Genomic DNA, 16,414 nt, shown 5'->3' with positions numbered 1-16,414 from the left:
GATTTTAAATATATTTGATATTATTTTAACAATCACGACTTAAAACTTGCTAAAGGGGTAACAATGTCATGTGCATCGATAAAAAATTGCATCGACGAATTAATTAAATGAACTCTACATGTATAAATAGAATTGAAACACATCATTTTAATTAACCAAATACCTATAAAATTTCAATAAAAAATTGAGAAAAAAATTAATATTTACCAAAATATAGACCTGGAAAAGGTACACAGTATTCACCGTTTGTACATTTGTCGCCATTTTCACCGCATCCAAGCATGTCACAACCGGCGCGGATACCCGACAGTGGAGTAAGTGTACACTAAACCAAACTTCTAACTGTTCACCTAACATTTTTATAAGTTTTAAAGAACGAATGCATAATATAAATAATTTCTTTAATCTATGGTCAATTATGCATATTTTATGCATATTTCAATTCGATATTGCGTAAATTTCATGAAACTTAAGTAGAATTTTAAGCAAAGTGTTAAGGAAATGGTGTACCCTCATAATGAAAATTCACACAAAATAATCTCTTTGGGGTAAGACCACCACTCGCTCTAATTACTGCAAGACATCCTTTACTGTTGGATATCATGTACCCCTGAATAGGAGATTGAACCATCTGCTGCCACACCTACTGCATAGCTTTTTCCAAACCTTTGATATTGTGTTAAGGGGGGTTGACATTCCATATAAAAATCCCAAATGTGTACAATGGGTTTTAAATCCGGGAATTTGACAGTGAATTATCACAAAGAGGCCTTTTGGTCAATATCCTTTTGCGTTTTGCACGTAAGTGTACTATAAAGCCTTTTTATTGAAAAACTAAGGTGCTTTTCTTAATTTGATTTATTGTTGAATAGTAAATGTATGTCGTAGTAAGAAACTGAAAAATAAACAACACAGTCATAAGTACAATGTTACAAAAACAAACAAGTAAAACAGCACAAAAATGCAACTCAGGCAGACTACTACATATCACTATGTGTTTCATTCTATAAATGACTCAATAAAAATATCTCTCTTAATAAAACTTGATTCTTATGACATTTTGTAAATAAACAACTTGCTAAACTTATTTTGTAATGAGATTTAATGTTTTGACAAGATAATTCGAGGTTAACAATACTTATAATCTGTCGTACATGAATTATTCGACTGAATACGTGACATGCAAAGACCATGTGCGCCCTAACCTTGACATTAGCTACCGTTTCTACATTTAGACAAAGTTTTATACAATTCTACACATACTGCAAATGCATATATCTTCATCTTTCACAAGGTTTATAATAAATCACTAAGACATATAATGAACAAGAAAAACTTACTCTATGCGGGACTAAAACAGCCAAACATGACATAGGTTTGCTGATTTGATGCGGGCGCCGTGCTGTACACAATACACAAACGGAAAATAGTGTGTAAAAAACAAACAGATAACGGATTCAATCCGGAAAGATAACTAAAGGGAACAACTCAAATTCATGTGACACTACACCCCCCGTCTGATTTATCACTCTTTACAAACTCTGCCCTACATTGACACTGATAGCACAAAAAATACTACTTGTATGTAAAAAAAAAAATACATGTTAAACAAAAACATCAAAACATGGTATACACAAAGAACGTTACATGTAAATCAAGTTCATGTACTACATGGTTACACTGTAATCAATGGAATCACTTCCGTAGCGGGCCTGATGAAGAGGCATGGCTTTCCTTCCTTGATGATACGTACTTCGATTTTGCGTACCAGACCGTCCGACTCACTTGGAAATACATGGTGTATGATACCAACTGGCCAGTCATTGCGCGCACTTTCTTTGTCATGAAGTAGAACAACATCCCCATCTTTAAGATTGTCCGTTGAATCTTGCCATTTCTGCCGAGGTTGTAGAGTGAAAAGGAACTCGGTTTTCCATCGCTTCCAGAAAGTGTTAGCAATGACCTGGACCATTTTCCACTGACTTCGGTACATGTCCTTGACATCAAGATTCTGGAATTCACTTGGTACTTCATGAGTTTTCTGTGTCAGTAGAATATGTGGCGATAGAACGAATGGTGCTTCAACATCTGTAGACACAGGCACCAGAGGCCTTGAATTCATTATAGCCATGACCTCTGCCATAAAGGTCGTCAAAACCTCATGAGTCAGCTTCCCATCCATAAGCATTGCCTCAAGTATGCGACGGGCAATGCCTATCATCCTTTCCCATGTGCCTCCAAAATGGGATGCTTGGGGAGGATTAAAACTCTATACAATCCTCTTGTCCGCAAGAAACGTCTTCAGACTGTGGTCTTCCACGTTCACTACATTCATCTGCAGCTCCGTAGCAGCCCCCACGAAGTTTGTCCCTCTATCGGACCTGAATTCAGAGACCGCACCACGAACTGCAACAAACCTTCTTAAGGCGTTGATGAAAGAAGACGAGGTCATCTCCTCAACGACTTCGATGTGGACGGCTCTGCTATACAAACAGGTAAACAACACCGCCCAACGTTTTGAGTGTGCACTGCCCCCTCTTGTTCGTCTCGTGATGACAGTCCGCATCACATCCACATCAACAAAGGTGAAGGGTGCTGACCTTGTAAGGCGGACTTTAGGAAGATCAGCCATTTTCTGACATAATGGCTTCCCTCTCATCTTGCGGCAGGTCACGCAGTGATGAATGATTGATGACACCAAGCGTTTCCCTCCAGAGATCCATAGGCCCTCACTTCGTATAGCACCTTCTGTCAGATGATGCCCTTGGTGGTAGATTTTCTCATGATGATGATGAACCAATAGTCGGGCAACATGGCTCTTGCCAGGTATAAGGATGGGCGTCTTCTCCCCTTCAGGTGAATCCAACAATTTGATTCGTCCACCAACTCGTAGCAAGCCGTCATCAAGGTAAGGCGACAGAGTCAGAATTGTACTGTCTCGTAGAAGGGTTTTCCTGCACGTAATGCACATAGTTCTTTCTGATAATACTGCTGTTGAACCTCTTTAATGATCAACATCTCTGTTTCTTGACGAGATATTTCATCCACTTTCCCTGCTTTCTCTCTGATGCATTTCTTGATGAAGGTAATGGCCCTCACAAGGCTCAACCAACTACCAAAACGACTGAAACGTGATGTTCCTAAAGTTGGCTTGGTTGATACTGATACAGTTTTAAGGGTCACTATCTCTGGTCGTACTTCACTATCTTGATCTGGGTTCACCAAAGAAAATGTCTCATTCTGGAAATTGTTTGTATTTACTTTGAGGAAGCCTGGTCCCTTTAACCACAAACTATCACCGAGTTGTTCTGGCAAAAGTCCACGAGTTCCCTGATCAGCAGGGTTTTCATCTGTTGTTACATAATTCCACTGGTGTGGAGAACTCTTACGTATCCTGGAGACACGATTGCATACATATACATAAAAACGTCGGCGCTCATTTGACAGATACCCAAGCACTACTTTGCTGTCAGAGTAATACATGATGTCCTCTAAGGGTAAGTCAAGTTCTTTTGAAAGCATCTCACCAAGCTCCACGACTAGGACGGCAGCACAGAGTTCCAGTCTTGGAATCCTGTGCCCACTTCTTGGTGCAACTTTACATTTGCCGAATACAAATCCTACGGAGATCTCATCCACAGTTCTACCTCTCAGGTAAGCACATGCAGCTACTGCTTTTTCAGATGCATCACAAAAGATGTGTAACTTTGTGTCAACACACTTGCTGTATGATACAGACAATAGTCACCGGGGAATGTGAATACCATCGAGTCTCGTCAATTGTTCTAACCAAAGTTTCCAAGCACTCATAGTCGCTGTAGGTAAGGGATCGTCCCAACTCTCAATCCCAGTAAATGCTTCTCGCATGATAAGTTTGCCATATAAGATTATGGGCGCAATGAAACCAAGGGGATCAAATAACCCATTTACAGTAGACAGCAGTCCTCTTTTGGTTAAAGGCTTCTGCTCTTCTGAGGCTGTGTATGTAAAGGTATCTGTAACTAGGTTCCAACACAAACCCAAACTGTGGTGTACAGGTAAGTCATCTCGATCCAGGTCAAGCTGTTACATGGATTTTGCAAGACCGGCAGACGGAAATTTTAGCATCACTTCTTCGCTATTCGATGCGATCTTGTGTAATTTCAAATTTCCAGCTTCCAGGAGAGATTTCTGAGTTCGCTTCAGAACATTAACTGCTTCACTAACACTAGGAAATGACGCCAATCCATCGTCAACGTACAAACTGCTTCACATCTTCCTTACAGTCAGTAGTTACACAACGTCTAAGTCCATATGTGGCAACCGCCGGAGAAGGTCGGTTGCCGAAAAAGTGGACACACATTCCGTACTCCAGTAATTCCTGTTTTGGATCGTTATTTCGATGCCAAAAGAAACGAAGAAAGTCTCTGTGAGGTTCTGCAACGTGAAAACAGAAAAACATCTGCTGAATGTCTGCAATCACAGCAACCGGCTCCTTTCTGAATCTCATGAGCACTCTATCCAGACGATTCATCATGTCTGGTCCTTGCATTAACACGTCATTCAGGGAAATGCCCTCATGTTTGCAGGAAGAGTCAAATACAACTCGTATTTTATCCTTTTTCTTGGGATGGTACACCCCAAATATAGGCAAGTACCAACATTCCTGCCCAGGTTGAATAGGAGAAGCGACTTCAGGATGTCCTGAATCAAAAATCCCTTGCATAAAGCTTACAAAGTGTTCTCGTTTAGTTGGATTTCGTTGCAGACTCCCTTGTAGCATCGGTGCTCGTTTCAGTGCCACAGATCGATTGTTTGGTAGTTTTTCTCGGGTCTCCCGAAATGGTAATGGGGCTATCCAATTTCCTGTTGAATTCTTAGTGAAGGTTTTGTCCATTAACTCAAGGAATTGGGTGTCCTCTATGGACTGTCCTAATTCGTTGTCATTGGGTTGACGTTTGAACATGGGGTCATTGTCTATACAGCTATTTAGGGTTATATTGTATTCACAATTGTCAAATACATTAAAGCGTTCACTCTGTTTCACTGTAGTTTTCATAACGTTCACATATGCTGGTGGATGGACATTTCCAATACAGACGTTTCCTATGAGGACCCAACCAAGAGCGAGCCTCTGCGCGAAAGGGGTACCTCGTGGTCCTGTACGTTGATCTTCTATGTGATGTGCCTCTGGCAGGTCCCTTCCAATCAACAATAGAATTTGGACCTTTGAATCCAGAGGAGGAATCTCTACCCCACTCAGGTGTGAATGAAACTGAACTATATCTGGTGTTGCTATTTCACTCTTTTCCTCTGGAATCTGCTCACATTCTGTAACCAACGGAAGCTGTAATCTACAGGAACCGTCGTTTGACTCCACCATAAGTCCAAGAGCCTATCTGCCACTTCGTTTAAAGGTACCAGCACAGGATTTCAGTGAATACGTAGTAACTGAAGACATCGGAATGTCCAAAGCATCAAACAATTCCGGCCTCGCTAGTGTATGAATACTCTGGTCATCTATCAAGGCGTATACATTGAAGGATCGTTCCGGGTAGTCCATTGGGTAGACTTTAACTAAGAGAGTCTTGGAGCAAGATCTACCTGTGAAGTTTTTACCACAGAGCTCTGTACAGAGTGAACTCATCTTTGAACCCTCCACGTCATAATGTGACCTGGGTGAAAGGTCGGATGACTTGTTGGGTGTCTCCCCGCCATGATGTGACCTGGGTGAAAGGTCAGATGACTTGTTGGATGTCTCCCCGCCATGATGTGACCTCCATGCAGCATCTAGCTTGGTAGACATATCAATGTGTAGAGCAATAGGACGATTCTTGTTTCCGCAAATGTCACATTTCACAAGTGCACTACAACTTGTATAACCATGTCCTGTAGAATCACAACATTTAAAGCAGAAGTTGTAATCCTTCAGCAGTTTCTTTCTTTCACTTAGAGTCAATCTCTGGAAAGTCTTACACTGATTAATAAGTGTATGTCTGTTCACATGTAAAACACAGTTGTTTTCTTAGGTGGCACTATGATCTTCTTCTGTTGTTTTCACAGTTGTTTTCTTCACCTGAACATCATTCTTGCGGTAGGTGTCTTTACGTCGTGACTCAGTACAAAAGTTAGAGCGACTTGTGGAGTTAGCTGCCGGTTCACTCGTGCTTAAGTAATCAAAGCTGGGATTATTACGGGTCTTACTCATTTCCGTCACAAACTGGACCAGGTAAGTAAAGGGTGGATATGTGACTCCATGTTGTGAATTATAACTTGTTGCACGTGTCGTTCATTTTTCCTGCAAGCTGATTGGAAGCTTTGCGACAATTGGGCGCATGCCTGTGGGTGAATCCAAGTAGAACAGGGAACGATTTAACACAGGGTCCTCCATTCGTAGTTGCACTTCACTTAGTAGATCTGCTAATTCAAAAAGCTTTTTTTGTCTTTCACAGTCAGTTTGGGGAAATCCAACAATCTCGACTTCAACGAAGTTTCAAGTAGTACCGGGCTTCCATATCTGTCATCCAGGCGACTCCACAGCTTCTCCAAAGCTTTCTGTGGGTTGTTGATATTGCCGGTCCGTATGCTCACTGCATGTTTCTTGGACTCGGGTCCTAGATATCGAATCAGTAAGTTCAGCTCTACTCTCGGATTGGCGTTCAGTTCTTTTGTAAGTACGTCAAAGCTATCCTACCACGACTGATAAGTCTCTGGACGATCATCAAAGGTTACTAAAGACCAACGCAGCAAGTCTTTCTTATTAATGTAATTCGCAAAGTCATTGAGTAAGGCAGGTCGAAGCTGTATCGGATTGACATGATCGGTCGTTGTAGACGTAATGACTTGGTCCTCATGGATTGGCCTTGTTGGACTACACTGCAGGAGTGCAGGAGTGCCAGTAACTGTTGGAGGAGAACAATTCTCCAGACTTGTATGAAAAACTGGTACGCTCGTATGAACAACTGGTACACTATCTGTTATTTGCTGATCACTTAAGTATTTATTAAGAATTTCACTATTATCTGATTCATTGCTCACAGAAGTAATTTCATCTTCATCCCACATTCTGAATTCCTCTTTCATTCCCAGGTACTCTGCGTCAGCTACTGCAGCTGAAAGAACGTCCATTTTGGCCTTTAGTAGTGCCTCTTCTTGACTCATCTTTGCTTCCTGTTCAGCAGACTTTAGTTTTACTCTGGCAGCTTCTCTTTTTGCTCGCTGCTTGCCTAGAAGTGATGCAGCACTTGATGAGTAGCTGGAGCTTCTTGCAGACTTAAAGCTGCTGGAGTTTACTTTTGTCTCTTTAACAACATCTTTATTGTTCACTTGTCTATTGTTCACTTTTCTGTAGAACTGTTCAACACGTTCTGAATAGGTGGCTTTAAGTAAAGCCAGTGACGCCTGTTCACGAGCACTATCCTCAGTGTTATATCTTACGAGAAAGTATAATAACTCGGAACTCATGTTCTTGTAGGTGTGGTATATGTCTGCTACACGTTCTGTCAATGAGTTTGTGTCTGTTTCTTCTTGCACTGATTCACCGAGCAGACTATCTAAATGTCTTCCAACTTTTGTAAGTCTGTTTGAAAAACGGTCTACCTGTGCTTGAAAGTATGCTGCTCCTTTCTCTGACAGGGATCTTTGTTGTCTTGTCTCCATGTTTCCAAGCTCTTGCTGGTTTGATGGGACTTCCATATCCTAATTCAGCTCCTGCTGAGTATCGGAATGACCCATATGTTTAGGTGATCCTCCTGTAGCCATATCTGACTGGAAGTCCTAGATTTCTTACTGTAAAGCCTTTTTATTGAAAAACTAAGGTGCTTTTCTTCATTTGATTTATTGTTGAATAGTAAATGTATGTCGTAGTAAGAAACTGAAAAATAAACAACACAGTCATAAGTACAATGTTACAAAATCAAACAAGTAAAACAGCACAAAAAATGCAACTCAGGCAGACAAGAACATTTCACTATGTGTTTCATTCTATAAATGACTCAATAAAAATATCTCTCTTAATACAAACTTGATTCTTATGACATTTTGTAAATAAACAACTTGCTAAACTTAGTATGTAATGAGATTTAATGTTTTGACTAGATAATTCGAGTTGACAATACATATAATCTGTCGTACATGAATTATTCGACTGAATACGTGACATACAAAGACCATGTGCGCCCTAACCTTGACATTAGCTACCGTTTCTAAATTTAGACAAAAGTACAGAATTATGTTTTATACAATTCTACACATACTACAAACGCATACATCTTCATCTTTCACAAGGTTTATAATAAATCACTAAGACATATAATGAACAAGAAAAACTTACTCTATGCGGGACTAAAACAGCCAAACATGACATAAGGTTTGCTGATTTGATGCGGGCGCCATGCCGTACACAATACACAAACGGAAAACAGTGTGTAAAAAACAAACAGATAACGGATTCAATCCGGAAAGACAACTCAAATTCATGTAACACTACATGTACCGCTTTATGGATGATTCAGACTGTTTGAGCTGATATTAGACTGTCGCGAGCACCGATTTCTTATCATTTCATACGGTTGAAATTGTTTGTTTTCATGATTGTAAGATTGTTTCATGACAATTTAATGCTCTTTTAAACTGGTGTGACACGAAATTGTGGCCTCAAATGAAGATCAAGGTCACTTCCTGTTTCGTTTAATTTTGTCCAAAACTTTCAAAGTTGGATAAAATGTCGATGAATAATGACGCACAGCCTATAGAAAAATGTGTTTTAATGGGTTTTGATACTATTTGTAAATTTAAAAGTAATATCAAGGACAATTAAACACTAAAGGCCCTGTCACACCAAGCTGCGTTCACACGGAGTCATTACGGCGTTGTTAAATTTTTAAAATCGCCGTGGAATCGCAGGAAAATTGCACAATTTTCCGTAAAATTTTCACAATATGAAGATGTCACGGCGTCCATACGGCGACGGACGCGATTCTACGTTGATCTCACGGCGTTCCCACGGAGATCTCTCGGCGATTGACTGCGCTTTCGCGGAGTTTTCACGGCGCGTTAGGAGTTGTCACCTCGTGTTCACGGCGTTTTCACTGCGCTGGCTGCGTTCACAATACGTTCACAATGCGTTCTTTATACTCATTGATCTAAATTCAGAAGGAATGTTAAACATTTCTATTAAAAGATTCAAGTTACACGATGAAAAGACTTCTAATCATGCCAAGAAATATTCATGTTCTATTTAAATAATTAAGTACTAAATATATTTTAAAAATAAAACAATTACGAGGGGTTATCAAAAAGTTCGTGGACTGAGGCTATAAAATTAGTACTATGTAGTCTGTGCTTTCAAAATTTATAAGGGACATAAAACAACAAAAAATAAAGAAATGTTGAAAATTTTAGCTTGATGCGTTCAATATTTGTCAAATTATTATAAAATAAAAATGACATTATCTGATCACCCGGCGCTGTCGCCGTCTACTTTCTTGACGTCCGACAACGTCATTATTTTTCAACGTCCGATTCTTTTACCTCATACACTTTTGGTGAGGTTCTCTGGAGCTGAGTAAGGACTTAATCCCGCCTTGTTTATATGACTCTACAATGTCATGAACAGCGGTTTTCAATGAATTTAATATTTCAAATGGATTTATAAAATGGGTGAGATCCTCAATTGATTGTGCTAGCATATTCTGCTTTTGAGTGATTAATACATGATTGTATCTACAACACATGATCAACGTCATTTTTTGACATGATTGATTTTTCACACCTTGACTACAAATTGACATTAACTGTGCATCCCTTTTCTCTCTGAATCTATTTTGACATTAAAAGACAAGTACTCTGGATGCATATTATCTCTCTGTGGTCAGTTTAAACATTTCTTAGGTCTATACCAGTTTTTTTAGGGGCAAAACTTTATAGAATATTGGAAAAGGAACCCACCCCCCCTTTGACGTCATTTTCAAGGCCTTTTTTGTTTGGACACCCCATGTAAAATATACGATAAAATTACATAGAACTTCTACAATGAAGTAAAAATTTCAAATTTTATGTGCATGTGTAACTATTGAGTCCCAACACATACCTGAATTAACGGGATTTTTGGATGTCTAATGATCAAATCAAAAGAGTTTTTCCTCAGTTACACTTAGGCCACAAAAACATCGTATTCGAGGTTGCGCCGCCTGGATTTACCATTGCTTACAAAAACATAATTAATTTACATGTATTAAAAAATAAAATCTATGATTTATCGTTTATTCTGCAGATAGCAAAAATAATGCTAACATTTTATTTTAAAATTCATTGATGTACCTAAAGCGGCTTTAATTTTATGGCGCAAGTCCACGAACTTTTTGATAACCCCTCGTATTAATAGTGTAACGAAACCGAGGGTATCGTGTAATAGACTCTCGTGGGCCGCTATTAGTTTTCTGGTCACTTGGTCGAGATTTGATGGTTCTGTTGGTCACAGTTTATATAATGGTTAATAACCAATTTTTGGTCACTTAATTGGTTAATGGAATGACCAATTTTGGTCACTTCTTTGGTTGACGTAATGACCAACTTTTGGTTACTTCTTTGGTTGACGTAATGACCAATTTTTGGTCACTTTAAATAATGTTTGTTAGGAATAACACTTGTTAAAAGTTTATAACATTTATTAAGACGATCAAATGGTTCACTTTTAAACACACAAAATGGTACACAGTAACTTGGTTGGTACAACGTTATTTGGTTAACAAAAAGGTGACCAACCGATGGTCAATCCAGGACGTTCCTAAAAACTTGGTTCCCTTTATGGTTTCGTATACATAGACTTGGTACCGTCTTATAACCGAAGTATACGGAGTCGTTCTCCAAATCAGAGAAGGCTGTGTGCTACGAGTCGCTCCCCACAGCCGACTGAAGTCTAAACCCAAAACAGCTGGTTTATATAGACAAAAGTTGTTATGATGACGTAAGAGACAATCAGATATTTATTATGTCACAATCAATGCAATCAATAAGTTAGCGGGATTTGACCATTAAAATTACCTAATAAATTAATAACGTTGTACCCATATAAAACATACAAAATGCATCACTTTGTCATTAAATTACACAAGTTAAATCAATAAAGTACAATTCAGTTAATTATTGTTCATTTCTTATGATAACTGTTCATTGACAAATATTTACGTAGTTTATACACATCGGGTTCAACGTCCATTTATTCCGAACTTGTAAACAAGAGTTAACCCGAATTTCACAGGTACACTTCGTGAAACGTAACAATAGTTTTATGATTAAACTCCTTTTTTTCCAATTTTATTGGTTCAGATGTGTTGTTAGATTTTCTTTGATTTTATTATGAATGTAAAAAAAAAATAAAATAAACACACTGAAAAGTTTTTTACAAAATTTAAGTGAAACAACAGAACAAGTTCTGGTGAAATTTAAATTTCTCTTCAATTTTTTTCACTTAAATGCTCCTAGTGCAACAAATACGTTGGAATTATTGCTGATCAAATATGATCCCATTGCTCTTGTTTTTGAGCTGGCTGACAACGCTCTAGCAACGCCGTGAAAGTGAATTGTGCACTCTACTATCACTTCGTTTGTGCCGCGATCATGTGCGTCTTCACGGCGTTCGTACGGAGCTCCCACTACGTTTTTCGAGATCTCACCGCGCTGCTACGGCGATCATACTACGTTTCTACTGCGTTCTTATCAGACCGCGATCACACGGCGCGTACTGTGTGCATGCCCAAAGTGATCGCCGTCCCCTGGCGTTCTAGGAGACCCTACGCGACCCCACGGCGTTCAGTGGAGATCTCGCCGCGTTGTCACGGCGCTGTAGGAGACTCTACTGCGATCACCTCGGCGTTTTGCATTTTTTGAGGACGCCGTGCAGTCGCCGTGAGGACGCAGCCCCGGTGTGACAGGGGTTTAAAGTAAAATTTACTAAAACGTGGTGCAGATATCAACATTCCAATGGCTCTCCCTTCTATCTAAATGGTCATTTTGCCAGTGTTTTGTGTTTTTAGTGAAACCATTTTCTAAGATTTGAGAATAATCACAAAAAGATGCTAATTATACAAAACACGTGCCGCAAAGTACAGATTTATTGTTATTATGTTTCGCTACGGAACATTGGTTTTCTTCAATGTTTTTTGATTTTCTTTCTACAATCCTTGAGAAGACTCATTTGTTGTAATAACTTGAAAATATCACACCATTCTATAAAGTAGTTTTTAAATAGATACATTTATTAAAGTGAACACATAGAAGTTTTGCTAAGTGCATATGTTGCGTGCATTGCTACGTCCAGTATTCAGTATAAAAATTTACGGACATCATTGCAATTGGTCTAGTGTTTTTCGCGCCGGTACAGACTTTGTTTATTATGGCGTCATACCAGTTTCAATCGCTAGGAAATTTTACCTTCACAAAACTCGAGGAGTGGAAGAAATGGATTAAACGATTTGAAAGGTTTAGAATATTTCAGGTTTAAGTAAGACAGATGAGACAGTTCATGTTAACACACTTGTTTACACCATGGGCAATGAAGCTCAGGACATTTTTCATTCGTTTGGATTGGAGGAAGATGATGCAAAGAAATACATGTACGATACGGTAGTGACAAATTCCAGAAGCATTTTGTGTCGCACAGAAATGTCATCTTTAAAAGAGCCAAATTTAATGAAAGACACAACAAGAGGGTTGAATAACAGAGCTGTATACATTAGTTGAGTACAGACAACTTAAAGACGATATGATTCAAGACAGAATAGTTGTAGGCATCAGAGACAGCGAACTCTCAGAAAAACTTCAGCTAAATCCGCAACTTAAACTCGAAGAAACCATCAATCAAGCGCGTCAGAAAGAAGCTGTATAGAAACAACCATCTATTTGCGCAATGAACTTACCTCTCAGGAGAAACATCAAGTGTAAATGCTGTAAGTAATTCGAAGAAACCTGCAGTAAGAAAGAGACATTTCCAAAATAATCAGTCTGGAAAACCTGTCAAGAAAGAATATTTAAAACCCGTTTGGAGGACATAAAAACAAAGGTCCATCATCGTCATGTCGCAGATGCGGTTATTCACAAGCTCAGAAGGGATGGATGTCCAGCTAGAAACCAGAAATGTAACAAATGCCATTAGATTGGACACTTTGCTCAAAAATGTCAAAGTTTGCATGAAATTGCCATAGAAACGGAGGAAAACGAATTCTTGGGGCAATGCATGGAAGTGCAAAACCCAGTAACAGCAAACCATGGTTGACGACCATCCAAGTAAACGGAAATTCGGTTGAATTCCAAATTGACACCGGTGCTGATGTCACAGCAATACTCGAACAAATATTCAAGACATTGAATATCAAAAATCTTCGCAGGAAATTTTGAAAGACTCTGGTAGAAACCCTTTGAATGTGATCTGGAAGTTTCACTGTGAATTTTCTCTGGAAAACCACAAAGCTCATCAGGACGTGTATGTCTTTCGAGGTCTCAAAAAATCATTTCCTGGTAGACCAGCTATTGAATAACTTGATATTGTCAAATATATTGTAAGCCTGTAGCTACCCTCTGATTACAAGCAGCGATTTCCTTTGCTTTTTAAAGGACTTGCGGAAACTACAGGGGAAATACGAAATAAAGTTTAAATAGGACGCGCAACCGTACGCAGTCACAGCACCATGAAGGGTGACGTTACCCTAACTGGAGAAAGTCAAAGCTGAGCTGCACAGAATGGAGAGATCAGGAGATATTTCAATGCCGACAGACTGGGGCTTAGGTCTTGTTGAAATCTTAAAAAAAACAACAGTGTTAGACTTTGTATTTACTTGACGCAACTCAACAAGTGTGTAAGAATGGAAAACTTTCAACTACCAAGCAGAGAGGAGACCCTCAACAGACTCGCAGGAGCCAGATTTTTACCAAGCTAGATGCGAATTGCGGACTTTGGCAGATACCTTTAACTCCAGCACCTAGACTCTGAACCACATTTATAACACCTTTCGGGCGATATTGCTTCAACAGATTACCTTCGGTATATCATCAGCCCCAGAGTACAGACCGCACACAACCTTACAACAGAGCTAACCCGAAGCGGACCCCGGAAAAGCGCTGTCAGATATTTTTGGACCGCTTTGGACCTTGGGTGCGATCCGCTTTCCCTTGGGGTCAGCTCTGGGTCCGCTAGAGCGAACCCGGCGTTCGCATTCACTCATGCGTGAAGCGGACTCCGCTTTAAACTCGCCGCCAGTAAGCCCCGCCACTTGTATATTCCAATACAGTAATGGAATCGTGAATTCGATCATTGTTTTTGCGGCGATCGATACATGTACACTGTACATATATATACAATGTAGTGCCATTACAGAGAAAATTGATAAATTTTCCAAAATTCAACTGTACATTCGACGTAGATTTACGAAGATTGATAGAAAAGTTTGCGGACACATTGATTTACGGAAAATCTATTGTTTATTGTGAAGTATGACTTATGTCTTATTAAATTCCTACCTTTTGTTTATATATCTATAAAAAATTAAGTCCATTACTAATACTTTGAAAATTAACAACACTTTTTACTATGCGGTCTTAGGAACCACGAAGCAATCACTTGACGTTTAGAGACGTGACGACAAGATGTCTAACCCATTAAGCTTTTTGTTAGTTCTAAAATATTTCATTTCTTTAAACATTTCTTGTCTTTTTTCTGCTTTACAATACATATCTATATCAAGACATTTTACTTTTATTTAATTAGGTCTTTGTGCTGTTTCAGATATTAATGAGGTCATAGAATAAATGTCTTCGCACTGAAGCGATTAGGTATGGAAACGGTGCAAAATCCCTAAGAGGGGTACATGTACTGAAGTATTGCAGGAGTTGATAATTAATAATACATGTATCAATCCTTCCATTCTTATAAAGCTACTACCATTCGAATACTAGTACCTTCGTCCTTTTAGTAGCTCGGTGCTCCATGACGTTCAATGACGTTCACAATCTTGACTTTGTTTTACGCGTAGATTATAACTATATCAATGGTTATAAATCGGTCATATACCCTCCAATTTAATTCAAAATTTCGCAAAGTGACGTTTCATGAATACTATAGCGACAGGTGAAATATGAAAAATCTTTTTGTGCTACAATTGTGCAATTTTTAATTTCATTAAAAAATCTATGTAATGTAAACATGCGAAAAAGTAGCGTGCCCCGTGAAGCATGTTTTATCAAGATAATATAGCTGTATATTTTCTAAAGATCACCGTAAAACAGCTATATTTTGAATATTTATTGGAAAATATGTAAAGGTTTTATCCGGAGAGTTTACATTTCATGGAAATAACGCACTTACAATAGAATTTGACCGCCAACTTTACAACAACCAAAATTGATTTCCAAGCTATTTAACAGCGGGCAATTACGCATTCATTTTTCTTCATTTATAACGCGAAAACAAAATCAGAAGAGGAAGAAAAGGTGTTGAATTGATTTTCGTTGCTCAGTATCGCATTGTGTACAAGTAAAACTAACAAAATTTTTACCAGGCTTGGGGTCAATTACTTTGAAATTTAATTTATTACTTTCAGATACAATGATTATTTTGTCAATTACTTGCAATTACAATTACATCGATTTTTTCAAATGTAATTAATTACTTTCAATTTCTTTGACAAATGTAGTTAAACACATTTCAATTACTTCGAGTTTTATTTTTATAAAAAAAAAAAAAAATAAAGATTTTTTTTAAATAAGATTTTTTTCTATAGCGATCGAATTCGAAACTTTCATTCAGTGTTTTTGTTCTTGGGTATGATAGGGGTTCACACCTTGTCAAAATTAGACCTTTACCTTATAATGACTGTGACACACTGTATAAACAAATTAAACATTATGAGACAATTAATTATTGTACAAACACAAGCCCATGCTACACCAGTATGATGTATGGCAAGATCTTTTTTGTTACTTTCTCAAATCCATATTTTTGAAGAAAATAAATATCTATCACAATTCCATTCATTATTTTCTATCGTAAAGTGAATAGAATACAGGTAAATCTAAAAGGGGATGTAGTTAGTCTAATTGCTGTAAAACAAATTAACTATCTAAACAATCATTGTTATTTGCAAGTGGGAATAGGGAGAACTGAGATTTATAAAACATGTGAAAAAGTAATATAAATCCACCAGTATAAAACTATAAAACTTGTTCCAAGCCCAATTAAGAAGATCAATAATTTTGATGTGAATTTTGAATAATTTAGAGGAACATGTAAATTAATTGAGATGATGGAAATAAACTACATGTAATTGAATGATGACACGTACATATTCTTGTACTGTATTTTGAGATAAAGAAATTATACAATTTGTAAAAGACCAATTCTTTTTCTTTCTTTTTTTCTTTTCTCCTCTTTTTTCATTAAAAA

At 38.2% G+C, this 16,414-nt stretch overlaps 2 protein-coding genes across 2 annotated transcripts; both read right to left on the bottom strand.

The window, feature by feature from the left end:
• Window positions 1–1,675: 1,675 nt before the first annotated feature.
• On the bottom strand, window positions 1,676–2,221 carry LOC134245841 (uncharacterized). The gene has a single exon (XM_062728095.1). It carries the CDS (start codon window positions 2,219–2,221, stop codon window positions 1,676–1,678), a length of 546 nt encoding a protein of 181 aa, XP_062584079.1.
• Window positions 2,222–2,269: 48 nt separating this feature from the next.
• On the bottom strand, window positions 2,270–4,046 carry LOC134245840 (uncharacterized). The gene is made up of 3 exons (XM_062728094.1): window positions 4,020–4,046; window positions 2,990–3,705; window positions 2,270–2,954 (listed from the first exon to the last, which is right to left on the bottom strand). The coding sequence occupies exons 1-3, from the start codon at window positions 4,044–4,046 to the stop codon at window positions 2,270–2,272; spliced, it is 1,428 nt and encodes a 475-aa protein (XP_062584078.1).
• Between the last annotated feature and the right edge of the window lie 12,368 nt (window positions 4,047–16,414).

The sequence above is a fragment of the Saccostrea cucullata genome, unplaced genomic scaffold (assembly GCF_032062105.1).
Source record: "Saccostrea cucullata isolate Sc308-1 unplaced genomic scaffold, CSIRO_AGI_Scuc_v1 ctg555, whole genome shotgun sequence".
NCBI classification, from domain to species: Eukaryota; Metazoa; Mollusca; class Bivalvia; order Ostreida; family Ostreidae; genus Saccostrea; species Saccostrea cuccullata.
Note: the sequence above shows the minus strand (reverse complement) of the source record. Positions and strands in the feature narration are given on the sequence as shown.

Bases quoted from the DNA above. Each gene is read 5' to 3' on its own strand.
- LOC134245841 (XM_062728095.1), bottom strand. From the start codon at position 2,221: ATGATAGGCATTGCCCGTCGCATACTTGAGGCAATGCTTATGGATGGG.
- LOC134245840 (XM_062728094.1), bottom strand. From the start codon at position 4,046: ATGACTTACCTGTACACCACAGTTTGG. The intron at 3,706-4,019 runs GTTTGTGTTGGA...GTTGACACAAAG, and splicing joins ACCTGTACACCACAGTTTGG to TTACACATCTTTTGTGATGC. The intron at 2,955-2,989 runs GTATTATCAGAA...CATTACGTGCAG, and splicing joins ATTAAAGAGGTTCAACAGCA to GAAAACCCTTCTACGAGACA.